The sequence below is a fragment of the Anas platyrhynchos genome, chromosome 18, assembly GCF_047663525.1.
Source record: "Anas platyrhynchos isolate ZD024472 breed Pekin duck chromosome 18, IASCAAS_PekinDuck_T2T, whole genome shotgun sequence".
Taxonomy (NCBI): Eukaryota; Metazoa; Chordata; class Aves; order Anseriformes; family Anatidae; genus Anas; species Anas platyrhynchos.
In genome coordinates, this window is record NC_092604.1 from 13,903,129 (window position 1) to 13,931,011 (window position 27,883).

The following is a 27,883-nucleotide window of genomic DNA, read 5'->3' on the forward strand; positions in this document are numbered from 1 at the left end:
CACATCTCCTGTGGAAGGGGGGAGACCATGTGCAGCGAGAGCCTGACGCCTTCTGCTGTGTTCCTTTAATTTTTCAGTTGAGGGTAGTGTGAAGACTTCCTCTTTTCTGGAGGAGCTATTTAATTCTACAATGAATGCACTCCATCTAGTGGGTAATTCTGCTTTTCTTGGTATTCTGGATATTCACAGTGACGCAATTGTCAAGGGTATGGAGGTACCATTTCGTGCTTTTACCAACAATGGGAACGGAAAAGCGGCCGTGACTTTGGAGGCTGATCGCAGATCTTGCCAGGAAAAACAAAGGCCTGCCTATTTCCAGCATTTGCCCTTTATTCCTTCCACTTTCTCCAGATTAAAATGAAGCTCCAGAGCCATGGGAAATACTGCTTCCTCAGCTGGATGGACAGTACCTGGTTTTTTAGCCTTTAGTACCTGCAGCAGCAGGAATAATAGCACCAGGATAGGTAGGGAGGGTACTAAACAGAAAGATTTGTGATCATTTGGGTATTAAGTTTATCTGCGGCTACCTTAAATGCAAGGTTGTCAGAAATAATTATGGGATAGTAGCAACTACTGGCTACTGGAGACAGCGTAAATCCCCCCAGTCAGTGCCTGTTGGGCTTTGGCATGAATCATCTGCTCAGCATGGCACGGGAATATGTTCTTCGTATTTATGAGGAGTGAATTAAAGGGGGGGGATCGAGAGGGGGGTCTCAGCTGCACAGCAGACGCATGTGCGAGGAGCAGTGCAAGCGGCCGTGCCCCACGCAGGGGCTGTCTCGCTGCCTGTGCCAGGTGGGTGCTGCTGGGCTTTGGGCAGCAGCCGCAGGCTGAGCTGCGGAGGGACCACGGGTGGCAGGGAGCTCCCTCTCTTCGGGCGGTGGGTTTCCTGAGGTTTGTCAGCCTGCTCACACCTGTGAGTGGGTTCTGTCCTGAGGACACTCCTCTATCCAAACTCAGCAGAGGGTGCAGCTCACGCTGCTCAAGGCTGTAGGTTTTGTGTGCTTGGGGCCTCTCTGTGAGGCAGAGATGCTGGGTAGATGGTGCAGCCAGCCTGCCAGCCCCCAAGGAGCACACATCTGACCAGCACTCCCGGTCCCCCACCTGCAGGAAGCTTGGAAATGCAGGTTGTGTGGCCTGGGAGGAGGGGGGCAGATGAGCGGCTTTTTTTTATCTGGTGCAGAGCAGCCCAGCAGAGCTTTCCATCTCCTCGGTCTGCCCCAGCCATGCAGGGCTGCGATGAGCTGCACCCAGCCTGGGGCCCCCAGGTAGCAGAGCACTGGCTCACCTGGACCTGCGGGCGTTGCTGCTCTTTGGGCTGCAGGCTTTATGCATGGGGGTGTTTGTGTTGGTTTGTTTGTGTTTTTTTTTTTTTACAGAACGGTGGGAACTACTCGGCTAGAAGAACATGTTAGCAGAGTGATGCAGCATAGTTACCTGGTTTGCAGTGGGGACAGCCTGCAGTGTCCCGCTATCAGAACAATCATTCTCAACAGCTTAAAATATTTGGCAAATTATAAGGATGTTTTGGGTATTTAAATGTCACATCTAGGAGACCTGGAATGGCGCATCTCACAGACAGAGGGATGGAGGCAGCCGGGGGCTGCCCAGCCTCGGGTGCTTGGTGTGAGCTGGGGACACAAGCCGTGTGTGTGCCGGTGGTCAGGGCTGCAGGCCTGGGGGCAAGGAGCTGACTGTGAAACGCAAAACCTCAAAATCAACTCCAGCCTGATCTCCCCTTAGTTCAAAGGCTACAAATTCAAATATGTTTTCAGATAGCTCAGAGTAATAACCAGAGAGTAGAGATACGCATGAAATAGTTTGTCTGCCAGACAAAAAATACCTATCAGGGAGGTACCTGGAAACAAGTAACAGTAAAACACTCTGGCAAGTGTGATGGCTTAGGATGAAATCTTAATTTTTCTGTGTTGCGTTTCTGTTTGTAAAGGCTGTCTAGTATCTGAAGTGTAGGGCTTTTTCTTCAACACGTGAATGCAGATTACTGGGAGCAATGTTGGCTTTAACGAGAACTGCAAAGAAAATCTGGTCTCTAAACAATCGTGGAGGCTGTCGTTCTGAATTGTATTTTTAGCTCTTCAAGCCTTGATTAACAGGGCAAGGCATCAGATCAGAATTCATATGGACTCTAAATGAAGCTCTTCCTTCCAAATGGCCTGCTCTTCTGGAGCACGCCTGAGCTTGGAGCTAGAACTGTGTCTGTTCAGCACTAATTAGCTAATGCATGTAATGACTCTGGCTGTGTCTGCAAGAATCCTCTTCCCGCAATGCTTTCTGCCATCGCTGTCGCAGAAGCGTCGAGCTCCTCTTGCAGCGAGCAGTGAAGTTACCTGTGTAGGGGGTGGGGTGCTGGAGCTGGTACCCTGAGCTGCCGTGCTTTCAAAAAGGAAGAGTTGGGTTCCTCTTCTGAGGATCCAGGAGTGCAGCTGTGGATGAGACGGCTGAATCTGTGAATGCCAAAAGCTGCCTGGTATTTCCTATTCAGTCTCTGTAGTTTCTGGGGAAGGACAGGTCCAGGTGTTGCCGTGGTATCTCCTCGCCTGTTTCTGTGGCCAGATGCCACAAGGCACCCTGGGGCTCAGAAGGGGATTAAAAGCTGGGTTTGAACTGGATCACGTCTTAATCGTTGACTGTTTCTTTTCTCTCTTCAAAGAGCCATTTAGGCAACGTCTTGGTTGATATGAAGCTCATTGACATAAAGGACACTTTGCCTGTGGGCTTCATCCCCATCCAGGAGACCGTTGATACACGTAAGTTGGTGTCGGTTCCTGCAGCGCCGTGGGGTGGTGCAGGGCAGCGGGATGCTCCGAGTGCTGCTCCGGGGGGCATCTTCAGGGGTAGCTCTTCCTGTGCTCTCCAGGCTTGTTAATGCTGCTGCCTGGCTGCCACCAGCTCGCCTGCTCACACAGGAAGGAACAGTTTATTCTTCCTCTTCCCAAGGGCAAACTGGGCCTCACGGGAACAGAGCTGCTGTGAGGGGGGTGTTCACAGACAGGTACGAGAAGGAAAGTGGCTGCACGTGGGGCTGTGCTCATGCACACGTGACTTTCACCACCCGTTGCAAACAAACAGAAGCCCAGGTCTTGGCAGGCGGTGCTGAGGTTATGTTTGAGCTTGCTGAGAGAAGCCACAAGTGTGGCATCCAGGGGAAATACTGTCCTCGTTTCTGCAGGGCAGAAATGGCTTTCCTGCAGCATTTAAGCAAACTGCTCGTGAACGGGCCTTCCGATCCTCTGAGACTTGTGGCAGCAGCAGCTGGAGCCGTGTCTGGTCACAACAGCCCAGCCTGCAGCAGGCAGTGAGCGCTCTTGGCTCCTGGTACGAAGCAGCCTGGGGCCAGCCCCGTGGGAGCTGTCTGGGAGGGCTGCGCAGCACCGGGTGCTGCTGCTGAGTGCACGGTTACCACGCGGGAGCGTAGGTGGCTGGTACCAGTTCTTGCCAGTAAAGAAATCCAGGCTGGTTATGAACAGAAAGGAGGTGTGTGGGCCTGCTTTGCAGGGGGTAACTCATCCAGATCTGCAGCAGAGGAGGATCATTTTTCAGTCGCTACTGACCTGGTTCTGTTTGGAACCTGTAACCCAGAAGTGAAAGGCTCTGCAGCCCGTTACTGAGCCCACGGGTCGTCCCCTTTGCCTGGAGAATTCCTTAGCTCGTGTGGCGTGGGAGATTCACACCTGTGGGAGAACTGGACAGTTGTCAGCTGTTGGCGTAGCTTTTGTAGAAGTCCAGGTAGAGAGGTGAGAAGGGACTTTGTAATTAATTTAAAATGCATTGAATTGCAACCCGTACAATCTTTAAAGCAGTGGCACTGTCTGTATTAATGAAGTGGTGCATATCCCTGTCTCCGTTAGCATGACTGAGCACATTTTGATTGTCTGTATATAATATGTTTACTTAAAATTAACTGTGGTTAAGCATGAGTAATTAATGGATCTAGCTCTTAAACCAAATTTGCTACAGACTGCTGGCTCTATCCAAGTGTGAAAGAGACCAAAGACAAAAGCAAATAGTGTACTCAGCTTTATACATATTGTGAAAGTTGAGTAAGAAGCGCTAATTTGGTTAAAGCCAAATATTTTGGTTATACGTTTTTCTATGTTCTTCTCTAATGGTGCATGACTTGTAATAAATACATTAAATATAGCATTCTTTGGTGGTTCTTGACAAAATTTTCAGATGCGGAAGCCTTAAGCCCTGGACTCCTTAGACCTGTTCTAGGTATGTCAGAAGCCCTGGCTTCCCAAAGCAGAAGGATTAGAGTTCAGGGATGTAGGTATGTAATATCTCTAAAAAGCGTCACTGTTAATCTGACGTGGCACGCACGGGTGCTGCACTGTGACACACCTCACACTGCCTGTGTGTTTGTTGGTGCTGGTCTGACAGCAGGCTTCAAAGGCCAGGATGAATTGCTTTCTCCAAGGTAAAGATTACGAAACAGCAGGAGCCTACAGAGCCAGGACTGCTTACCATCTGTTCAAGTGAGGGCATATTTTTAAACTGGAGAATACTGACTCATATTAAACCGGAGGGCTTTTATTCTTCTCCCAGTGCTTGTTTATACCTGTTGGTTGCTTTCAGACTTTCATGCAGTGTCTGCACTTTTGATTTTTCCACTTTATCAGTAAGAGCTTCTGTCGTGTCTTTCAGTTGTCTGCGTTCACAGATGGAAACCTCACCCTGCTCACGTTGAGAGTCCCACAGATTTTTAGGGTGAGGTGGAGCAAATCTGTGTCAGTGTGCCAGTACCACGTTGTTGTGCAACTGACCCGTAACTGAACGTAGTTTGTACCTGCATGCAGACAGGTAGTAGGCTTATACATGAACTCATTGTACGGATAAGCCTTAATTGTGGGCTTTAGTTTTTTACAATGAATGGCACAGAAACAAGTGAAATTTCTCTGTGACACACAGCAAGAAGGCACCATGCAGGAGATTCATCTGCCCTTTGAGCTCAGGTCAGCACAGCCCAGTTACCCCGTTGGGGATCCCAGCAATTCTGCTTTTAAAACCTGGTTTTAACCCTGCAAAGACACCAGGGCAGATGTAGTGGAAGTATCGTTTCAGTGCTTGCTGAGGGAGTCAGGAGAGGTTGTTAGCACTTAGCAGAAGTCACCTCTCCAAACCTCGCATCCTGTCAGCGCTCTGTGAGTGTTCTGCCTGCTTTGGCTGTTGGAAGCACTTCTCGGAACAAACTGTCCACTTGTGTCAGCAGCTTCCAGGTATGTTCCCAGAGGCAGTGCTTGTAGGAGAAATACTTAGGTATCCAGGCCAGTGAGTCAAACGCTGCTTTGGAAAGAGGAAGCAAATATGAGAAGCACATGGAAGTGGGAAAATCACCTGCCACTTCTGTTCCCTAGTGCAGTGTGCTGTGGCATGCGTGATGCCTTATCTTCTCTACAAAGGGAAGTGGGGGGTATTGGTTTATCACAGTGCCCAGTAACAATTCCTGCACAGTGTACAGAGAGCTCACAGAAAATTTCTTCAGTCGTTGAATGGCACTGCACTGTCTGGTTTTCTGACATATATGTCCTTTGGCTCTGGTTCCTGCTGTAATTATCTGCCAAATATCTGGAGAGACAATAAATAATATTTATACCCTTGTCTTGCATAAAAAAAAAGCTTCTGTTGTTTTTGTTTTGTTTTGTTTTTACAGAAGAAGTAGCTTTCAGAAAGAAGAGGCTGTGCATTAAATTCATCCCTCGAGATTCTACAGAGGCAGCAATCTGTGATATTCGAATCCTGAGTAGATCTAAGCAAGCCCCTCCTCAGTACACGTTCATAGGGTAGGTACCCCTCGCTCTAGAAGCTGCTTCCATATTTGTGATTGTGCCAAGCATCTTCTTTTCCTGTAATTGGGAAGTAGTCATTTATGAGATGAAGCTCATCATTGGAAATATTTAGGTAAATACAAATGTTACTGAGTTTGATGTGGGAAGTAACTAACCCTTTTTTCCATGATTAAGATAGTTCTTGCTATCCAAGGTGTCTGTGAAATTTATCTGTTTCCTAATTGTGTATGTGTGCAGCATGTGCTCACAGCATTAATGACTTTTGTGTCAACTACACAGGGAGTTGAACAGCATGGGCATTTGGTACCGGATGGGCAGAGTTCCCCGCAACCATGAGTCTTCACAACCTGCTGCTCCTGCCCCAGTACCGTCTTCAACACCAGCTCCTAACCTGCCGAGGTGAGTTTTCTGCTTTCGAGCATCTTCTGCTTGACGCAGCGTGGCATATTGTTGCAAAGCACCTGCATGGTGGACTCTAGACTAAAGGCACACCTAATAATAATTATTCAAATAATAATAATTAAAAGAACTAAATTAATAATTAAAATATTTTTATAAATAGATAAATAATTTATAAATTGATTTATAAATTTTATATTGATTAAATTAATTTATAAATTTGATTTTATTATTGATTAAATAGATTCATGAAATTATAAATTTTATTAATTTTATAATTAAGAATTTAATCAAAAATTAATAATTAAATTAAAATAATAATTATTCAAATTGTTCAGATAATTATGTAGTCTGATTTGATAGTGAGGGAATGAGTCATTCTTTCAAGTGTTTGCCTAATTGGAAGTTCCTGTGATTGTCATTGCACAAAGGCATACGATTAAAGAAGTCAGGGGGAAAAAAAAGCCTTCATAGGAACGGAAACAGTCAGAAAGCTACACCTTTTCTTTGTTTTGTACTGTGTAAAATTTTTGTAGCTTCCAAGCACACGTGGGTTACCCTGCAGAACAGGTGAGAACTGTGGTAGCCAAGCTGGCTTCCCACTCCTTGACCAAGGAAAGGGAGAACTGTTCATACAGTCCCTCATGCACAGGGAGACAAGTTTTGCTCGTTCTCCAAAATCAGTCCACTCATGGTTTGAAGTGCTGGCCCCCCCTTTTTTTTTTCTTAGACCACTATGCTCTAGTCTTGCAGTAGACACTGAATATGCAGAGCAGACTGCTCATTGTACCATGTCAGGAGTAGGTGATAAGTTGCATGCTGGCAAAGGGTAGGCAAGATCAGGGAAAGAGATGCCATGACTATTAGAGCGCAGATCTTCGTTTTCTGTCTGCAAGAAATTCCTGCTTGGGCATATTTCCAAAATAAAGAGAAAAATTATCATAGCAAGAGAATATCGATGGCAGTCCTTAATCACTAAGCGTGGAAGGGTCACTTTATGGCCAAGCAGGGAAGGCTGTAGAACAGCTTCAGAGCTATTGGGAACAGGGCCAAAATTAGAGCTCAGAGCATCAGCGACAGTCTGAAAAGAAGTGTTTACAAGGCTTATATATTTTATAACCTCTTGTTGTACAGTTTATGGTTTACAATGGCTGCAGGGAAATTGGATCAGTTTTGTTTTACTTGCCAAATAAAGCAAATGTCAAAATAGTCAATATAAAATGTATTCTAATTTGGCTGAGTTAAAACAGCCAGCATGCAGTGGAATAATTGAATGTTACATTAATGCCTCCTAGTAAAAACCACCTGTCTGTAGCCAGCTCCACTTTCGTGCCCGGTGCATGATTTACAGGTAACTTTTACACCACCCGCCTGATCTTTCAAAGCATCTTTCATGTCTGATTTTTACTCTGATTATTTATTATCCAATATATTTTTTAAGAAATAGAAATATATAAAAAGGTGCATCCTGCAAATATTTCATTATTACGGGAAACACATGCTACTTGAAAAGCCTTTTCTAATACTATATCAGCAATGCGATGTTACTCAAGTTTAATGTTTGTGGAAGATTGTAGTCACAAGTAACCTCTTATTTTTACATCACCATAGAGATAGGAGATTACAGTGGTCGCCAGTTTGCCGTTTTATTCTGTGTGGATATATTTTGACAGGAACTGCAGTGAGTAACTCTGCTACTGCAAGTGCTAAGACAAACCTGGTGAGCAGAGCAGAGCTCTGTGGAGATCCAGCTGTTAGGTTGGTCAGGTATTTAAGCTATTCAGTTGCTGGCTAGCATTATAAGCAGTTTTAAATTAAGATGGTGTGCTTGGGTGCTTCGGGATAATTGTCAACACTGGATATAAACTAAAGAAGTAAACCATACCAGAGAGCAGGGAAGAACTTCTCGCTGAGAACCTTATTTCTGTCAGCCACGTTCCCTCCGCTGACCCGCGGTACAAGCCGCTGATGGCAGTGGATGGCGGCACATCAGGGTTTTGTTGTGTGTCAGACGTTTGACCTCCCCAGCTCGCTGTGCGTCAGCAATGCTGCTTCCTCTGCTGTGTCGTGGGGTTATGGCTCGCAATCAGAACTGCACAAGGGGAAGCTTTGTTTGATATTCTTGCTGGACTGCATATGTTATTTTCCAGCCATTTCTTCTCCTTGGTGTTTAATACTACAGGCATCTGGCTTAATGGTCTCTAACTGCAGCCGTCACGCATCCCAGCGAGGGCTGCACACTGTACTGTGGAACACAACCGTGCCGTTGTGCAGGGCATCAAGCTGCTTTACTATTTTTTCTCTCCAAATTTTGCAATGGCTTCTTGGCACTAATGGCAGCCTGGAGAAACGCATTTTTAGTTTCCCATCCTAGAAGGCTGCTGCTAAAGAACTGCTTCTGTTGACTTGAGTCACCAGTGAGGATTTAGAGTAACTTCCCTCGGTGCGTCTGTGTTTGAGGCTTGCTCTCTCCAGTAAAAATTGGTGGTAGTGCTACACTGGGACATCACTTTGGGGAGCAAGTAGGTAAGCCCCCCCAAAAGAAGAGGTGCTAATAACAGGTTCTTCTGCATACCTTTATTTCATCTAGCCTATCACTGACTGCCAGTGCATGTGTTGGGGACCTGGAAAAATACACGTTGCAAGCATTTGAGCAGTGTTTTAGGGCTCAGCTCTTCACTGGCTCAAGCTCTGTCCGGGAATAAGCCAGAGGAGGGTTTTAATGACGTGTTCTCCTCTTCATCACAAGTCCGCTTTGAGCCTTTTGTGAGCAAGTCCTTCTCTTCAGCAAATGCATGTGGCACCAACCTCAAGCCACTTTGCTCCGCAGCTGCCTACGCGATGGCTCCTGTTGCAGTGCTGTGAGCCCATGCAGATTTTTGGTGTGTGGGTACAGCTCACATCCCTTCCCGTGGTGCTGCAGGAGCCTCTGCTGCCGTCATTCAAACGGTCCTCTCACAATTTGTCAGCTGCAAGCAAGATGTCAGTCAGTGCTGCTGAAGTGTGTTTTACAGTGACAGACATAATTGCACTTAACTTTTTGCATGGATGTTATCAATCTGTGACAGATACTTTGGGAAATTGAGCGCTCTGATTGCAGATGATGTGTCACAGGCGTTTAATCTTCCTCTCGGAGAGACCAGGATTTCAGTCACAACTTTTACTTGTTGATGTCAGGTTTTGAAAATGTAGATTCGCGCTGACCCTGGGAACTGTTCAGTCATTTAGTTTGCAGGGCTGTCATCTGAAAGGTTAATGGCGTACCAGGGAGAGAGGAGGAAGATCACGCTGCAATTGGCTTGTGTTCACGCCGTGTGTTACCGTGGCTGGGCTCGCGGCACTTGGTCCTCCTGCTCTTTGAAGATCCAACCGCTTCCACCGGCCTTCCTGGGATGCCCGTGGCACATCTCCACCCTGTTCTAATGGAAAACCCGAGTGGCGGTGAGGGCAGGCAGCCCCGCGTGCTGGATGCTCAGGGTGCCCCTGTCCGGCCATGCAGGCCTGCCCAGAGCCACCGCAGTGGAGACGAGCGGCGGCCGAGCTGGTGTGTGGTCGGCTCCGGCCGGAGAGCAGGAAGGCTGCGGCAGGGGTCAGGGTGCTGGGCAGTTCATGGGGCAGCTGGTGGAGGAAGCCCTGTGGCAGCGAGGTGCTGAGCTGCTGGTGCTGGCTGGGGTCCAGCTGGACAAGGCTCCGGTGCTCCTGTCCCATCCCTGCCTCTTCTCGGGTGCCCAGGGCATTCGCACAGAGAGGGGCTGGGCACTGGGCCCCAGCTTATGCCTGCTGTGCCTGCAATTCCTGCCTATCTGCACAGTTAACGAGCCACGGGAGCAGCTGAGTTGTGCTGCAGCTCCCACCCCTTGCAGCTCCCCCCCTTCGGCTCTGTGCGGCACCGATCTGGCAGGAGCACGGACCTGGGGCTGTGCTGCAACCCGTGGGATTGGGAGGTAGCTACCCGGCATAACCCCCGAAATAAGAGCAGGGTGTGTAAATATTCCTACTGCTCTCCCACGTACCCCTTAAATAGTTAGCTACTTTGCCTAAGAACAGGGAAATGATTTGCTCCCGTTCCTTTGCTCCCAGTGGAGTTTAATGCAAGGAATGTCAGGATTTCCTTTCTGGGCAGAGAAGTCTGATTTTCAGATTGACTTGTTTGGACTTTGTCGTGTGAGCTTGGAACGTGATCAGTGTGTGGCTTCCTGCTGGGGGCTGACGATGTGCAGTAGGTGGCAGCTAATAAAGCAGCACCGGCCAACACGCGTGTCCGAGGCCTGCGCTCGGGGTGACGAGGGGCCAGGCTTGCTCTGCACGGTGCGCTGACTGAAGGCAAGTGGGAAGCCCTGTACCTTCCTGGCTTTTAAGCAGCAATGATAGTATTTAGAAATAGCTCGTAGCTTTTTCTTTAAGGTGTTTCGAAGAGATTTCATGGAGAGTCTGTAGAGCAGAAGGTTCTGAGGCTTCACTTTCCTCCTCTGGTGAGGAGCAAAGCCAAGACTTCGTGAGGTTGTCGTGGACCGGAGACAGACACTGCTGGTAGCCTGATGGCTAGGATGCTTTAGCAGAGTGGTTGGTTTCCATTAAAGTCCCTCCTCTGAATGAGAGTCTATCAAATAAGGAGTCTGTTGGGGTGGATCTTTTTGGTTTGACTGGAAACCACTCTGAGAAACCTGCCAGTGAAAGCTCTGACAGCTTGATCCTTTCTACAAAGTACTTTGTTCGTGGTGGAGATTCATTTTCCAGTACATTTCATCAAAAGCGCTCTAAAGTTAAACTAATTTACAACTAATAAAATAGATTCCTTGACCATTCTTTGTGCCGGGGAGGCTTCGGTTGGAAACTCTGAGAAATTTCTTCTCAGAACAAGCAGTCAGGCACTGGAACAGGCTGCCCAGGGAGGTGGTGGCGTCACCGTCCTTGAGGAGAGGTTGGACATGGTGCTGAGGGACATGGTTTAGTGGGTGACATTTGGTGGTAGGGGTTGGACCAGATGATCCTTGGAGGTCTTTTCCAAACTTAATGATTCTGTGGCTTGAATGCTCAGAACACTTGTGTCATGAAATAGAGCCAAATATTCTTAATTCTTACACGGTTTATCCTACAAGAGGCCAAGGATTGCACAAGGGCTGGGATGGAACAAGGGCTTCACAGTAGCTATGGGTGACAATCAATGAGACTGAAACGCCGAGCTGAACCTTGGAAGTAGTGCTTTCCGTAGATCCACTGCAGTTCCTACAGTAAGAAGCAACATTTCAGGCTGAAATGTATGTGATGTGTGTGTACTGTGCAAGTCTGAACCTGATGGGTTGTTTGAGTGGGTAAGGAGTGCTGGCATACGTTTCTGCAGAGTCTGTTTCACATAAGGAATTTGTTATGAAACTACACTGACCATATGGCTTGCATCCAACTCAGCTGGATGAAGACGTGCAAAAATTGGTCATAGTCCAGTATGTTTTAGTGGCAGAAAACGATGATTAGGAAAAAATGTTTAAACAATATGAGTGGTTTCCAGGCACAAGAATGCCTTGCATCAGTTGAGAAAGGCGGACATTAACTGTGGTTAGGAAAAGTTTGATTTAGCTGAATTTGAAGATGCATTGAAAAATTTTGGGGAGTGCTCTGACTGAAGAGGCTTCAATATCCTTAGAATCATGAATCATTTTTCTTTACAGCCCTGTTCCAGATATAGTAATATTCCTCAAGGCATGCTTCTTTAGGGTGTAGCGTAGGGTCGTTATATCTGAGCCAGAGGTATTCATTCAAAGAAGCTATGTACTTAGTTGTTAAATAAGCCCTGTGGGGGAATTGAGCATTTTTTCCCTAAAACATCTATGTTGTCTGCTATTTAATATGATCTCTGCCACTGTTGATTTGTAATCTGTGCTTTCACCCTGAAGTGTATGTGGTTGTGTTCAGATATTTCCGTCTTTAAATCAATCACTTTCACCATTTTCCAAAACACTTCTCGAGTTTATTGCTTTTAGGAAAGTGTTTGGACTGTCATTATTTATTACTGGCGAAGCGCTGACAACGTGCTCTTCCCAAATGAGTCTTTATGTGGAATATTTGTTTAGCAGGTTCTGTAGGGAGGTGCTGGGGCTGTGCCGTGGTGGCGCCAGCCTCAGGTGCAGGCAGCGATGCTCGGGTCGGAGACACTTCTCCATGGGCCTGTGATCTTGGGCTTCCTTCTGAGTAATTTGATGGAATTTAAAAACCCAGCCCAGGAAACCTGCGCTGTGTGTAATTTATCTTTTTGGAGTATTTCTGCTGTTTGGCAATTTTTCCCTACTGCTTCATTATCTGAAAACTCCTGACTCCAGAGAGCAGCTCATGAAGGATGTGGAAAGCTGCTCTCATCCCACCGCAGCCTCCAGAGACGCTGCGCTGTTCATCTCAGACAACCACTTCATAAGCACTTCATGCTTACAGTATGAGGTCTTAGTTCTTTGATGCAGTCCTCTGCCTATAACAATTTAATGGGCTACAGCTCAGACTTTCAAGCAGTGTAAATTAAACTTGTTGGTCTTTTTCTATTGTTTGGCAGCTGTTCCATCCTAGTTACTTAAATTCTCTGTTCTAAATTAATCCCGGTACAGAGGGAGCCGCAGGAGCTTCGTTCTGCATTAAGCCTCACATTTTGGGTTGCTGGTCTGCAGTAGATCATGCTCCCTTGTTAGCATCATCGGGCCTCGTTCCGTGCAGCTGGTGAGTGCTTTCGTTCTGACAGAGCAGCGTAACATCATCTTCCCTTGTCTTCGAGGCGTGGTCATTTCGGGAGGGGGACGTGCAGCGGCAGGCTCTGCGTGATGCATTGGGTAAGGACGCTGCAGACAGGCCTTCTTCCCTTCTTGCTGCTGGGAAAATGAAGTGCTTAAATCTAAAAGTGGAAAGAATCACTTGCTCCCTTTTTCATTCTCTCATGTGTTCGGTCTTTTATAAAATCTGAGTCTGGCACCACGAGCACTCATTGATTTTTTGGGAAACAGGATATTTTAGTAGTTTGGAATGAGATGAAATGCTTGCAAAGCCCATATGTTGCTTGTTTTAGGCAAAGGGTCAGTAAGGTTTTAGAAAGTATTTAAATATTTGGTTTACACGATTAGAATAGATTGTCTGGAATGAAGTCCATTACCCGAGGTGATTCTTGCCTCGCAGTTTTGTTTTTCACTGCAGTTCTTTTGGGTATGAGGTAGGTGTTCTGGCATAGCAATGCCTGAGCACAGTAAAAGTTAAGAACTGTGAATAAATACTGTAGATGGGATTCTGGACGCTGCTGGAGCCATAGATATCTGCTGTGCCATTTTCTGTAAACTACAGTTTGGAAAATACATTCTGGTAAAGTGAGTGGTCATGGAGAGGTCCTCTGATTTCTGTCAGCGAAACGCTAGCAGCTCATTTCTTAGAAATGGGCTTTTTCCTCTGCCCGTAGGCAAAGCTTTCAAGTCAGATTATGTTTCTTGAAAAGTACAGCCTGACATTAACTTCTTGTAGGTGTGTTTTTAGCTTTCTGCAGCTTAGAATGTGTTTAATCATTCTAGCCTCAGTTTTTCGTGAGGCATACGATCTTTGCATAATCCATTGACGATGGAAGATAAGGTTCTTTTTATTCCGGGATATTCCTGTGAGACTTTACAGTATCTGTGGCACTGTTCTTCATTTAGAATAAATTGCAATCATGGCGGTGGTACATCAAAGAACAGAGCAGACCCAGTTCTGTAGCATGCAATGTGCTTTCTAACATATTTGACAATGTGGGGCAGCTTTTAAGGTTTTGCCTGATTTCTCTACAATGTTTGTCTAATCCAGTTGGAAACCAAAACCTTACTATTGTTCTTTTGCTGTGCATTGCTGATATTTTTATGTGAATTATGAAGCATCCTTTGATATCTGGCGTTTCCCCTTATGATCTTTTGTTACTTTTTATGAGTACTTGCTGCCTGACTTCAAAAGCAGTTCATCACCTTCATGCAGACAGTTATTAATAACTTACTTGGAACTGTTGGGCATTCCTGAGCCTGTTTTGTGCAAGTTTCTCTCTAGAAACAGTCAAAAAGTGACCATAATGTGTGCAGACCTCAAACCTCTTTTGCTAGCATCTGAAGGATCTCTCTCATGTCCTTCTGCTGCTGCTGTATGTAGATGCGTTCCATAGATGTAATGAATAAAAGAAAAACTAAAATTAAGTGAGTAATTAAATCTAACCTGTCCTGAATTATGGTAATGTGGCTGTTTCATCCTAAATTATCTGGAAATTTATAATATGTTGGGGAAAAATATTTTTTGTAATGATCTCTCTCTTAATCCATGCGGAAACAATGGGCTTTTCACTTCAGCTTCGGTGAGAACAGGCCTGAAATCCTGCCGTGAGCCGTGCTGGGGCAGGCATCCCTCCTCCCTGAGGGGCAGACGGCACCAAACCCACCCCGTCGCTTGGATTCAGCAGGGAGGACAAAACCTGCTTCTCTGACAATTCAGAAGGAAAGCATTAGGATAGTTAATGTGAGTTGCTGTTCCTTAACATCAGAGATTCCACTAAAGAACTAATAATTACTGTTAATATCTTTCAGCAGAAACTTTCAGAGTAACCCAGCACCGGTTGAAGCAGTATTTAACGGCATGCTGCTGGCATGATAAGAATGCAAATAAGCGTTATTAGCCTAATGATTCTGCTGTCGCCATGGCTGTGCGCGGCGGTGTTGTGAATATGTCATGCAGTACCCGTGAATTTGGAAAGTGTGTCAAAACACAACTTCAATTAGTTTGCTCTAATTATGGCCCTGGAGAGTTCATAACTATATCACTCCTCATTAAAAGAGATTTTCATATATGGATTAATACAGCACGTAAGGATCCGAGGCAGGGTGGAAGGAGGGTGTCCGCGGGGCAGCGCGCGGCTCCGGGGCAGTCCCAGGGCCGGGCCCTGCACCCCCGGGGGCTCCCCCTGCGCTGGCCGGCCGCTGGCTTGGGGTCTGTGCCCCTTGGAGCAGGGCTTTGTCCCTCGGCACACAGACCTGGGTGATGATTCTGGATGTGTTCTTCAGTTAATTTAAAAAACAACAGCAAAAAAAAACCAAACCACCACTTCAGAAACAACACTTGGTGGTAAGGCAGGGATCCAGCCTGAAAAATCTGCTCCGACAAAGGTCAAAGAGCACAGGTAGTCAGCAGCCTGTGGGATGCCAAACGTGCAGGTACCTCTAGCAGTGTTGTTACATCCTTTAAATGTTGTCGTTTTGTATTGTGCCAGCACGTTCTTGCTTTGCAGAACGGGGAAGAGATTCTTGTGCCCACAGGTGAGCAGTTGGTGAGGGGTTAAAGTAGTAATTGTTCAAATCTTTCAGGCTTTCCTCCCAGTTCTGTGATAATTTGATGAAGAACTTCACCCTAATTAAATATTCAAATTAGGAATAAGTGTCAATATGGCTTCCCATTGCCTGGAATGATGATTAATTGTATTCAAAACTCTAGTGGCCGCTGTAATCTAAACCAAACCGTTGTTCTTGATTATTTCTGCAACACATTTACCATGTTTTTGTTTTAAAATTTAAACTAGTAATTGATTTGCCATATGCCACAGAGCTGCACATACTTTCACGATATGTGTTTAGGAACTTGGGGACTTTGTAATTGGGATTTTCTTGCTTTTCAATGGCAGCCTCTCTTTCTTTTTTTTTTTTTTTTTTTTTGTCTTCTACACTGTAAAATGATTTGGCTTTCACAACGCATAAGGAAAATGCATTATGCAATCAACTGACTAGGTATAAGTTATATTGATCCTGGCTAAAGTTTGCATTAATTTAAAATAAATTAGACTTTGTTTCCCATATTTCCCTACCATGTCATGCTCTTAAAAGAGAAAGGGGGAGGGGAAGAACCGATCTCATTCTAGCAGCCTGGTAGAAGGGATGAAATACCTGTTTGTCCTACCTCAGAGAACGGAAGGTGGCAAAAGAAGTGGAGACAGAAACAACGGCGTTTTATGTTGCTTTTGAGCACCTTCACAGCAGTGCTCAGGATGCGGCGCTGGAAGGCGATCGGGTGGGATGGGCGCTCGTGGCACGGGGAGCCCCGCGAGAGCGGCTGCAGGGCTGCCTGCCCACCACCGCCAAGCATCAAAGCACGCACCTACCGGCGGTGCTTGTACTTTTCCCCAGCTTGGGGGAGTGTTTGGGTATGTATTTTCACATTGATACATCTGGAATGAAAAGCAAATAGGATATTATGTCTGGCTGTGTGAACTTCTGCTGCCATATTCGTGTGTATATGGTCAGAGTCCGTCAGACTGCGAGTGATTCATTTTAATTACGCGTGTGGAACGCGTGCACCACTTCAACATATGGTGCTTGTGAAACCTGGTGCTGCCGTGAGCTGCCACGCAGACTTGGTAGTGCCCGGGGACTTGGTCTGGGATGTCTTTCGCAAAGTAAGATTTCAGAGCTGTGTTGGAAGGCTGCGGTGTTTGTTCGTGGCACTGACAGCTCTGTAATTGTGCTTACACAATGCCTCTGTGAGCTACCTGTGGAGCTGTCCTTTCCATCCTGCAGGTCGATGCGATGTGCATGACCGGCTTCAGCAGCGTGCGGTGGTCTCTCTGGGCTTGGTGGTGGCTTGCTGAAAAGAACTGTACATATGGAAAAGATTTAGCCTCTTACAGCAGAAGCTGGGATAAACGTTTAAAGTACTCCGCTCAGAAATGGGCCTTTTTAAATAGACCTGCTTTGTTTACTTCCAAAGCATTTCCTGCTGTTTCGTTTAGGTATGAAGAAAACAATCTGCAGTGCAAGTAAGAGAAATTCAGGGATCTTTGTTAGCTGTTTTGATGCCTCAAAGTATTTTTAGATACTGCTAAAAACAAATGAAATGTGTGTAATGCCTACAGGCAGTGGTCTCCTGTTTTAAAAGTGTGTTCATGACAAACCTGCCTGTGCTGGCCAAGAGAGTTTCATATGGATTGTGTTTTAAACAGAAAACTGTTAGCCAAATTTGAAAATATTTTCACACCATTTTTTAATTTTTTTTTTTTTTAGAAATAGCTTCAGGAAACACAAGCAAATTCAAACTGATGTTTGCTTTTTCTTATTTTATCCGTGCTGTTCACCATCAGCTGCATCAAGATCTAAAAATACGTAGCTCTTCACAAAATGCGTCCTGCTTTTAAAGGCAGATAATTTCCAGATGATCTGCTCGATAGATAAAACCTGCTAGCTAAGAAAATGGATCTGGTGCTGTGCTGGAGAATACAGAGGGCTCTTTGTTGCCCATCACAAATACCGTGGCTGCAAAAGAGGCCGCCTTGTTTTCTGGCAAGAGGGCATGCCAAGCATCTCGCCACATTCGGGTAGCTTTGCCCTTTGTGCAGTGGTAGCTGTTGCCTTTGTCTTCATGGTAGAGTAAGTCCCTCTGCAGAGAGGGAGCATCTTCATTATGTATGGCAACAGGGTCCAGAAGATTGATGGTAACGTTCTACAGGAATTTGAGTAGACTTGAGATCAGCATTAGAAAAAATACGAATTTGGATTAGAAGGGAGAAGCTGGGATCTCTCACCAAAGCATGAGAATCTGCGGGCTGCCAGTAGCAACGTGAGCAAGCAGCCTTTCCTTGGGGACACTTCCAGGGGAAGTCGGGGGGGGGGGGGCACAGTGTCAGGGGACAGAGCGGGGTTCTCTGCCCTGTGGGGCGGGCTGGGCAGCAGCAGAACATGTTGTGTCCTCCCAGATCTGAGTGCTCAGGTGTCTGGGCAGTTCTGGGTTGTGTCCTGCCAGCACAAGTTTTAGTGAGCAGCGTGGGGCTGCTGTTCGCTGCTTGTGCCATGTCCCAAGGGCGGTTGGGTCCCATCCACCTCAGGGCTGGGGGGGCTGGTGCCAAGGCTCCAGGCTCCAGCAGTGTGGGATGTGACCACCTTGCTGGCCCCAAGAGCAGGGCTCGCTGTCACCTCCATCTCTCCAGTACCGCGTCATTTCTGGGAAGGCTGTCTGTTCTTCAAGCCTCTGTCCGGGCTCACTGTGTGCTGGGTTTTCCTTTTAATGACCTCTGGGCCACTGAAAGTAGTTTCACCTTCCCTTCTATGAGTTCCTGTTTTTTTTTTTTTCCTATTTATAGCTAGTACAAGGAGGATTTAACAAAAGATGTAAAAAATGTCTCTGCTGCGGGAAAGGCTGTGCAGAGAGCTGTTGGTAGGCAGGGCACACTTGCTTGTTCCATTTAGGGAGAGGCAAGGGGGTGACGTTTGCCTTTCCTTTCCTCTGCAAGTGGAGGGAAGCTCAATTTGTGCATCCTCCTCTGCATCGGAGAGCAGGGTAGCGTGCAGCATGCCTTGGTTAAGTCTGGAGCAGACCACAGCCATTGAGATTTTAAAGGTTTTATGTATGAATGTACTTAGGTTTTGATACAGATCAATCCAAAGCACTCACTGATAGTGTCCTCTGCCTTGAAGGAACCACAGCCAAGTCCTACCGGGTGCACTCCAGGTGCCTTTTGCTCGCGGGGGGAGGCTTGTGCTCACCAGCCACCATGCGGGTGTTTTGAGGCTGTGTCCTGCTCTGGAGCCCACCTTGCAGACAGATGCTGCTGCTCGGTAGTATTTTGATTGTTGGCTCAGTTTGATGTTCAGTGGGGTGGAGGGAGCTTGCGCCGGGGTAGCAGCCCCGTCCTGCTCACAGCTGGACTGAGAAGCAGATGCAAGCTGCTGAACTGCACTGAGCTGTGATGGTGGAGTCACCACCTCTGTCTCCTCACTGTTATTTGGGATCCACTCCATCTCTTAGAAGTGTTAAAACTGATGTTTGGGCTTAACCTGAGCACAACTGTAAGGCAAGAATGAGCTGATAACAGCAGTGTCTTTTGGTCTGTAGAAATATCATCTTGATTTCCCCGTTTCTCTTCCCCAGGCACATCTCGCTAACTCTTCCTGCTAGCTTTCGAGGCAAAAGTCACAGCACTCGCCTGGACTTGGAGCACCAGCACTCAAATTTGTATGCTATATCAGGTAAGCTGGCACATGCAATGGTTTCTCTGCACCTCTACTCAGAAGCGTAACCAGGTAAAGCAGTCCCATTTGCATAAATAGCCAGATGTGTGGTGTCTGTGAAATATGCTTCCAGCTTTTCTGGCAGTGCCATTTAATTGTCGAGAGCATGAGGGGCACAGAGGGATGCCAGAAAATGCACAGGCACGAGTATTACAGGTGGCAAACATTGCTCATCACAGGGGAGACTGCAGACCTCAGGGAGGGATGCTGCTGCCCGTGTGGGCTCTAGATGAGAGATCTGGTGGAAGGCAACACTGGCACAAACTGCTCCTCATCTTTTACAACCCACCAGTGAAGATCACGAAAAAGATGACATCTCTGCACACTTAGCAGGAGGCTTCATCTAGCATTGCAAGGATGAGTTATCATACATGCAATTCTTTGCTACACTCAACATACCCTAACATTGCTGTTTTTAACAGGTAAATTTGCAATTTGATGTTAGGATGTGGGGGATTCTACTTTACTTTTAAAAACCAGGTGCTTGAATGTGCACAACCGTTCTCTCTAGCTGTGACTTTCTCTCTGTTAGCCAGTCCTGGCCAGCATGCAAATGCTGGAACTGACGTGTTCCCAGATGCCAGTGTGAGGAGAAAAAAAAAACAAAACAAAACAAAAAAAAAAAACAACCTGCTAGTGAATATTTTTTCTATTTTTAATTTTTACTTAGTCTGTAGGGAAGATGTATGTTTAATAGAGTGGTGAGGCTCAAGCCCATGCCTCCGCCCACGCAGGTACCGGTGCTCTGTTTCTGTGCTTCAGGACCACGTGGTGCATTCATTTTGGAACTGGGGTCCCTGCTGAGCTGTCCCTGACAGCTCTGTTCTTCTGAGCAGGTCTTGCCTTTGAGTGCTTGATTTCTTGGAAGATGAGTGCGCTGAAAAGGAACACGGCGTGTTTCTCAGGGCCCAGGATGAACTCGTGCCTGGGAGCGAGAGGCAGGGATGCTTTACAGAATTGCACCTCTTGGAGTCCGTCGCTGCTGGTAACGCGGAGGGCTGTCTGGAAGCAAAAGGACTTCTGTTGCTGCAAGCTAAAGGCAAATGCTACGTGCAGCTCTGGCACAACAGTGCATTTCACCTGCTTGTTCTCTTACGGGATTATCTCATTCTGTACTTCAGATAAGTAGTGCTGGAGTGCAACATATTTTCCTCAAAATTATTATTTTAGAGTAATCTTACACCTGCACAAGTGCTGTGATAGCTGTAGTAGAAACACACTTAGCTGCAGCTTTCTCTTCATTGTGACGTTTTTGCAAGAGGAAAAAAAATACTAGCTTTAACACTAGCCTTAGCAAAACCTAATGGAAGTACAATCCCTTCATTTGGCTGAAGCAGATTTTCAGGATGGTTTGGAAACCCAGGAAAAGCAGCAGTGGGTTGTGCAATAGGTACTTGCTTGTGCATAATCAGAGCAGAGAAGATGGCAAAAATGTGCCATTCACAGGTCCTTTCTATTAATAGTGAGTGACACTTCTAACATGGGAACATGGCATTAATTCATGTACCATAATCAAAGGGTTATTTAAAAGGTAATCTCTGACTGAAACTGCAGCTTCAGGTTCCTAAATAGATGGAATATAACAATGGCATAATTCTTGTCAGTACTCGTTTTTCTTGTTACTTTCCTGCCCTAATAGATTTAGAAATGTAAGGGAAAGCATGTTCTTGTGTTCACATGAGACCATCCTGCAGAGAGGATGGGGAAGCTGGTGCTTCTCTCCTAATAAAGCACCAGCAGCAGCAGCAGCAGTTCTGCACGAGCAGTGCTGGCCATGGCCCTGCTGCTAGGGCTGCCCATGGACCGCCTCTGCTTGTAGCATAACCAGCCGGGAAAGATGACCAATTTTGCAAAGACCTGAATGTCTTACCAGATAATTACAGGCAAAGCATAGAACACACTTGAACGACTGAGCATGGCGCTGGTCCCCCACGTTCACAGAAGCCCATTTCAGAACACATCACTGCGCACCCCCGATGGCACAGCTCTGCAGGCACTATTAGACAGGTCGCACAGACGCGTGTGGTAATGGCTATCGCAGCTGTGAGGCGTTTCTGAAGGAAGGCTCTTGTCGTGTGAAACATCCTGTGTGTTGGCAGGGACCTTCGGCATAGCTCCTGACCACTGCAGCCTTTTCAGCAGCCGTGATGAGGTGCTGAGACAGTTCCCTCTGCGTGCTTAAACGTTACCGAGGCAGGCAAACCCCAGGGCGCACAGTGGAAACCATTCAGAAGTTTCCTGTTATGTCGCTGTAGTTTGCAGCCAGTCCCTTTTATCTCTGCTGTGATGTTAGTGTCTCGCTGCAGCGCCATGGCAACGGGAAGCTTATGAATGCCTCCGCACCGCCCCGAGCTGCTCTGCCAGCTTGTGCTGTGCCGCCCTGGGGTCCCGCGGCTCCGGGGGTGACGGGTACGTGGGGAGCGGGGGCTTGCTCCTGTGGGGAGCGCGGAGCCCCTGGGCTGCGGTGCTGGGCGGCCACCAGGGCAGGGAGGTGACCCCGGGAGGTGACCCCGGGGCCGCGGCTCTGGGTGCAGAGCTGCAGAGCTGGCGCTGCCGGCGCGCGGACAAGCTGCTGGCTCCCTCTCTTGGCTCTCGGCATAATGGAAGGCTCCTGGTACTGGCACAGGGAAACAAAAGCCGTTATATATAAACAGCCTCTTGCTTTCTAATTCTGGTATCGCCCCGGTCTGAATTCTTGTGGTGAGAGCAGGAGGGGGTGCTGAGGAAGAGAGCTGTAGAAAGGAGGGTGATATGAGGAGTTGCGCTGTGGTCTCAGACACCTAACACTTCCTCAGTAGTCGTGAAAATGAAGTGCTCAGAGGTTTTCAGGTAGGTGAGGTGGGTTTTGGCTGTCGAGCCGACCTGGTTCTACCAAACTACGTTTTGGAAGAAATTGCCATGTCCCCACTGGAACTGTCCTGTTACTTCTCCACGTATGTAGTGTAATTCTTACTGCAAATCTGGAAGAAATGGTTTTGAAGGTAGTAGCTAGAATCTTTAACCAGCTCATTGTCATTTCCAATCTTGGCAATTACACATTGTGCCACCAGAAAGTTAGTTTGTTGTGCAAACAGGAGACTCCCTAATTAATCAGCCTTTGACAAGTTGCATATAGGAAACTATTGCCCTGCCCTCCCGGCACTGCAAAGGGAACCTTCCCTGTGCTGCCGTACATAGTGCTGTCACCCACCTCCTCCACACCCAGCAGGCTCCCGTTCCCACACCACGCCGTGCTTCCAAGGCCGAAGCACAGAATTGCCTATAGGTTGATCTACAAAAGGTCTCTGGGAGCACGGTGCTGAGGACCTGACAGGTGCAATAAGCATGTTCAAATAGGCAGCTGCTGGAAGAAGAATGCCTTGCTGCAGACAGACCTGTCGACAGACATTGCTCGGTATTTCACAGCATAGTCTTTCTTCATGGCCTTCAGCTTAATTAAGATGTTGTCGTGACTACATACTGCCTTCATTTCAGACTTCAGCGTCCTCTGGCTGCATATTGCTTTGGCTTATCAGAGCCACAAGGACAGAGGGAGCCCTCTCAGGCAGCCACAGTTGATAACGTGCAGGGAAAATTCCTGAATGAAGTGAAAAATTATTTATAATAATGGTACTCAAATAGAAGGGAAATAAGTCACTTTAAGGGTATATAAATTTTTATGATAGTGTATAAACAGCCACAGCTTGCCTTGTCTCCCATCTATCCCTGCAGAGAATGAGGGCAACATCTAGCATAAAGAAAAATATAATAAGAAAACAAAGAAATGAATGGGAAGAGCTGGAGGATTGATCACTCGGTGTATTTGTATATCCTGATGTAAAAGGTGCTGCTGACAGGTGGCCAGGTTTCTTCTGTATAAAACCATGTGTGTGCTGTCAGGGCGGTGTGAGCAGCCTTGTTTCGATTGATGAATTGCCTGCTTTCTTGATTAAACCTTCCGTCACTTAAGAAACAAAAAGCCTGTGTTTGGATGGCAGAGTGGGACATGTCAAAAAAATCTGTCTGCTTTACCTTTGTGCAGATGTTGGGCACAGACTGTAACATGTATTATTAAAATGAATGTGGCATTTACTGTGCATTATTTCTTTCCTGGGAGAAAGGACCTGTAAATTATATGCTAATAATAAGCCTTAACCCTTTCAGAAACCAAAAGATTTAGAAGTGCAAATATTCTCACAGGCAATGCTAACAGGATGGGCTTTAATACCACTAACTCTCTGAAGTGCATAAACAGTGTGTTTCAGGCCAAGATGCTGATGTCCCTTGGGAATCTTGCTTCCAGTAAGTTTTCTGCTGTGTGTCAATGGGTAAACCTTCAGAATTACAGGATTTTCTATTGAAAGCTTTCAAATTCTGACTGCAGGCAAAAGCTGTCTCCCTGCTGGAGGACAAGGCCAGCAGAGGAGAGGTTACACGGCCAGCCAGGCACGACCTGCGTGGCAGCAAGGCAGTGCTCTGCCCCAGGAGCTCTTGGAGCTTCCCCGCAGCTGCATCAGCTCCAGCATTCGATTTAACTTCCAGAATTGCTTTAACCTGCCAGTCAGACATAATGCAACCAACTTGCTATTTCAAGAAAAGGATTAGAGATGGACGAAAGTCTTAACGTTCCTTGCAGCACACGTGGCAGGATTTAGCATTACAAACTCGTGGCTATGCTTGCAAAATGAGATTTTTACTTTCTCAGCTGTGAGTTCCAAGGAATTACAGGATGGTCCAAGCAGGGTGCTTCCATGCTGTGCAGCTTTTGCCTGCTAATATCAGGTGGGCAAAGCCATCTCTGGCTTTGGTGTGTGACCCTGCATGCTGCTGGGCAGGGTTGTCGTTTTTTGGTCCTGAAATTCAACTGTAGCCAGCTTCAGTCATGTCGTGGGTAGACACGTTTGCTGGTACCCTTGTAGAACACAAACTTGTATTGACTGCCTTATGTTCAAAATTTGTGTGTAACTTCTGAAATGTGTTGCTCTTGGGCTGTTAGGAGAAATTGCAGTGCATGAAGTGCGTCAGATACTTCTGCATGGCCCAGTCAGAAGGTGTGCAGAAAATAGTTACAGCCTCTTTGTATCAGTTGTATAGGAAACACACCTCTGAACTTCCAGGTACTGCTTCAGCTTCCATCTCAAAGGCAGAAACCTGGCTTCTGGCATAGAATTCTGTACCTCCAAGGATTTTTGCTCTAGTGGAAACCTGGAGATAACAAGATGATCACAGCTACCCTTGTATATGACCAAGTTTAATTTATTTTGAACGCTAAAATATGGAAACTGCAGAAAAAAAAGCAGAACATACTTTGCATGTTTGTGATCATTGTTTTCAAATAATACTTGCCAATTGTCAGCCCAAAACAATTAAAACATTTGTACAAATACTTTAAAAGGAACAACTGATATTAGCTTGGCATTAATATGCCATCCATATGTTTGGTACCTCAAGCCATGTTAATCCATGGAAATAACACAGCGCCCAGAAGCACGTATTATTTGTACTGTATGGAAGCTAACCGAATTGGTTTTTAAAATATAGTTCAGGTTCTCATGGCATTTGAAAAGTTTTCAGTTCAGTTACGGATCCTTCAAAAAGCATTTGTGGAGCCAACAGCCAGTGCACCCCGTGCAGAGGTTTCCTGTGCCTGCAGCTGAGCTCTCAGCAGCTGAGCACGAGCAGCCAAGCTCGGCGCCAAGGGGCTGCTGCTGCCAGATCCTTTGCTTGAAGCGCTTTGTGCAGCCAGCCTGTAGCATTGCTCTCTGCTTGCGTGTTTAGTTGTACGTCATTCAAATGTGGCTTCTCATTTTTCTCAAATCCTTTTATCCATTCAGACTGTATCGCTAATTATGGCTGGAATTTTCTGAAAATGTTAAAAGCTTTGCTTGTATTGAACTGAAGATGGAGGTTTCCATACTCTTTCAAAGGAAAACACCCCGTCCTCCAGGCTGAAGCTTGGATACCATAGATGTCACATCTCTGAATGAAGCTTCTCACTTTGCAAATCTGTGGTGTGAATGCCTGTAAGGAACAAACGGCAGAAGGCTTTCTCAGGCCTGGGGGACTCAGCTTGGCCAGTGAACAATAGTGCACGTGCCTTACTTTCCATACAGCTTAAAAAATCTAGCTGCGTCGTGCTGAGCCGCTGGTGAGTCGCGGCCAGGGCCAGAAAGCCGCAGGTATTCAGTGCTTCTAGAAGGTTTGGGAGGTTTTGGTAAATGGTGTTTGTTCCAATGCTGGTTTGTAATCCGGGAATGGAAACTGCTGCTAAGGATCTGGAAAAACATCAGTCAGTGGGTTCCTGGGGTGGGAAGGGAGGTGCTTTCCTGTATCGGATAATGCAGACCTTGGCAAAGAGACTCGTAACTTTTTGTGAGTAGTTTCTTCTTTTTTCTTTTTTTTTTTTTAAAGGATTTACTTTACACACTGCTCTTATGGTAGCAGTTTGCTTCCAGATTCCCTGTCCTTTCTGGAGCTTGTTGGATTATTCAGCATGGCCTTCAGTCGTGAAACCCTCGTGCTCTGGAATGCATCAGAAGGAAGGTGCCAGCGCATCGCTGGGGAGCCGGGGGCCTTGGGGGTGGCTCGCTGCTCTGCCTTCTGGCAGCTTGGTTTTTCTGGTGCTCTGTGATTGACTCAAGGGTGCCTTGTTGCATGTGCCACATTAGGACAAACAAATAAATAAAACCCCCTGGTCTTTCTAGATTAAGAAATGGAAGAAAAATGAAAGATTTTGTTACATTTCAGTGCCCATATGTCAACTTCTTTCTTGTTGCAAAATGTCAGGTTATCTGTGGTACAACTGCCACTTACTTCTCTTCAATGTACATTTTCTTTTAGAAGATACTGTATCTTTTATCTGTATGTAATGAGGACAGACGTTTTAATCAGAGGTTAGTCATTTATTTTTGCAAACTATTGTTTTGCTTCATCATTTTTGCAGATAATTAAATGGTTCACTTGGCACAGTGTGTCTGCTTTATTAAAACAGGTAATTTTGAAAAAAAGAAAGATGCTATTTTTTGGATCACTGCACAAGAATTGCTTTTATCTTCATCTTCCTGCATAGTTTCTGGTGGTTTTGCAATACCCTCCTATCTTCATGTATTTTAGTACATTCTTCTCTCTAAGGGGGGAGGCCCCATGCTATGTTTTACCGTTGATCCAGATTTCCACATGTATGTTCTTTGCACTTCTTGGGAATAAAATCAGAATAAATTTGTTTTTGTGACACCAAAATTTAATCAGCATGGTCCAAACAAAAAAACACCAGACAAGTTGTGACACAAGCTTTATTCTGCATCGAAACCTCTACTGGGCTGAGATTAAAGTCATCCTGTTTTTCTGCCCTATTGAAATTTCCAGTCTTTGGATTTAGAGACCTGGATAATCTTCAAAATATAAGAGGTTCTATTAATAACCAGCAGTGCAGGGAGACTGAAGGCTCATGTAAGATGCTGCAGCTGCGTATTTCAGAGAGGGAAATGTAAGTGTTATTTAATACTGTATTTAATGAGATTCAAAGGAGCATATTTCCTACTAAATTCTGCTCATCTGTGGTATACAGATTTTTGTGCACGCTTGCTGCTGTAGTGCAACATCCCGTGTTTTCAGTGCTACGCTCAGGTGGGCTCAGACCAGACGGTGAAAGATGAAGCCGCGAGTTCTGCTTTCTGTATATTTTTTTCAGGCATGTGATTTTTCTGATTAACCTGGTGTAGTCCAAAGTGAAATTGTCTTCACCATCCCATTTTTCTGTAGCTGTATTTAGGTTTTGGCTGCGGTGCTGCTCTTTGCCATGCATTTAGTCTGTTATCCCATGAAGCTGCGTACTGGTGTATAAAGTTTCATTTTTTTCACGCTGTAACGTGCCAGACTTGGTCTTCACTCGTTTTACTCAGATTGCATGTCCTCCAAGGGAAGTGCTTGTGGATTTCCACCCGGAGCGTTACCGGGTTCCTCACCCCAGGTGTGCAGGCAGGCATGTGGGCAGGGGCTCGCACCGTGCCCGCCGTGGGGGCGGTGGTGAAGGTGTTGCTGGCAGGGAACCATCAGGGCGCTGCTGCCCACCTGCGCTTGCTTGGAGAGACGCTGGCACGTGGCTGCTCCCGAGGACTTGCACCAGTTGCTTGTGGAGCACAACCTCCGAGGTGGGCTGCACTGTATTTGTTTTGCTTTTCTGAGTGCCGTAGTTTAATTTTTTTTAAATAGGAAGCCGCTATGCGGTTTGGATATTTAAACAGTTATTAACCGAATGACAATTAACAGATTGCATAGACAGATTTTCTTTTCAAAACCTCTGAAATTGAGTACAGTTTGCAAAACTATCACGGCATAGTAATGACAATGAATTTTGATTTCCCGGAACTGATATTAGACTCCTTATTAAACTATGTGCATCTGCTTTTAATTTACTCCAAATAATTGGAAAATGCAATGAAGCTTTCCAATTAAAGCACGGCTTTATGCTGTTTAATAATACCCCCATAATATTATAGCTTATGAAGTGACAGGTGAGTTGGTATATGAATAAAACATAAAGGCAGCAATAAGGGACAGAAAACCAGAGACAGTTGTTGGGGATTTTAAATGCTGGATGTAATTTGCATATATTAATCTCTTCTTTTCAGCCTTATCAGGCGTTCTTCAGTATTTGAAGTTAAAATAGCGTTGACA

At 46.2% G+C, this 27,883-nt stretch overlaps 1 protein-coding gene across 8 annotated transcripts in view; it reads left to right on the forward strand.

Moving 5' to 3' along the window:
• Nucleotides 1-27,883, forward strand: part of MVB12B (multivesicular body subunit 12B) — a 65,222-nt gene that overhangs the window by 12,967 nt on the left and 24,372 nt on the right. For 5 of the 8 annotated variants that reach the window (XM_027471094.3, XM_027471092.3, XM_072025514.1 and 2 more), the window contains 5 exons: nt 2,672-2,768; nt 5,672-5,801; nt 6,087-6,206; nt 19,089-19,186; nt 20,065-25,559. In XM_027471094.3, coding sequence (XP_027326895.3) covers nt 2,672-2,768; nt 5,672-5,801; nt 6,087-6,206; nt 19,089-19,186; nt 20,065-20,357 — 738 coding nt within the window. In that variant the 3' untranslated portion in view covers nt 20,358-25,559. Of the gene's footprint in view, nt 1-2,671; nt 2,769-5,671; nt 5,802-6,086; nt 6,207-19,088; nt 19,187-20,064; nt 25,561-27,883 lie in introns of those variants that run through there. The other 3 variants (XM_013104138.5, XM_013104137.5, XM_038188058.2) reach the window with 2 other exon arrangements.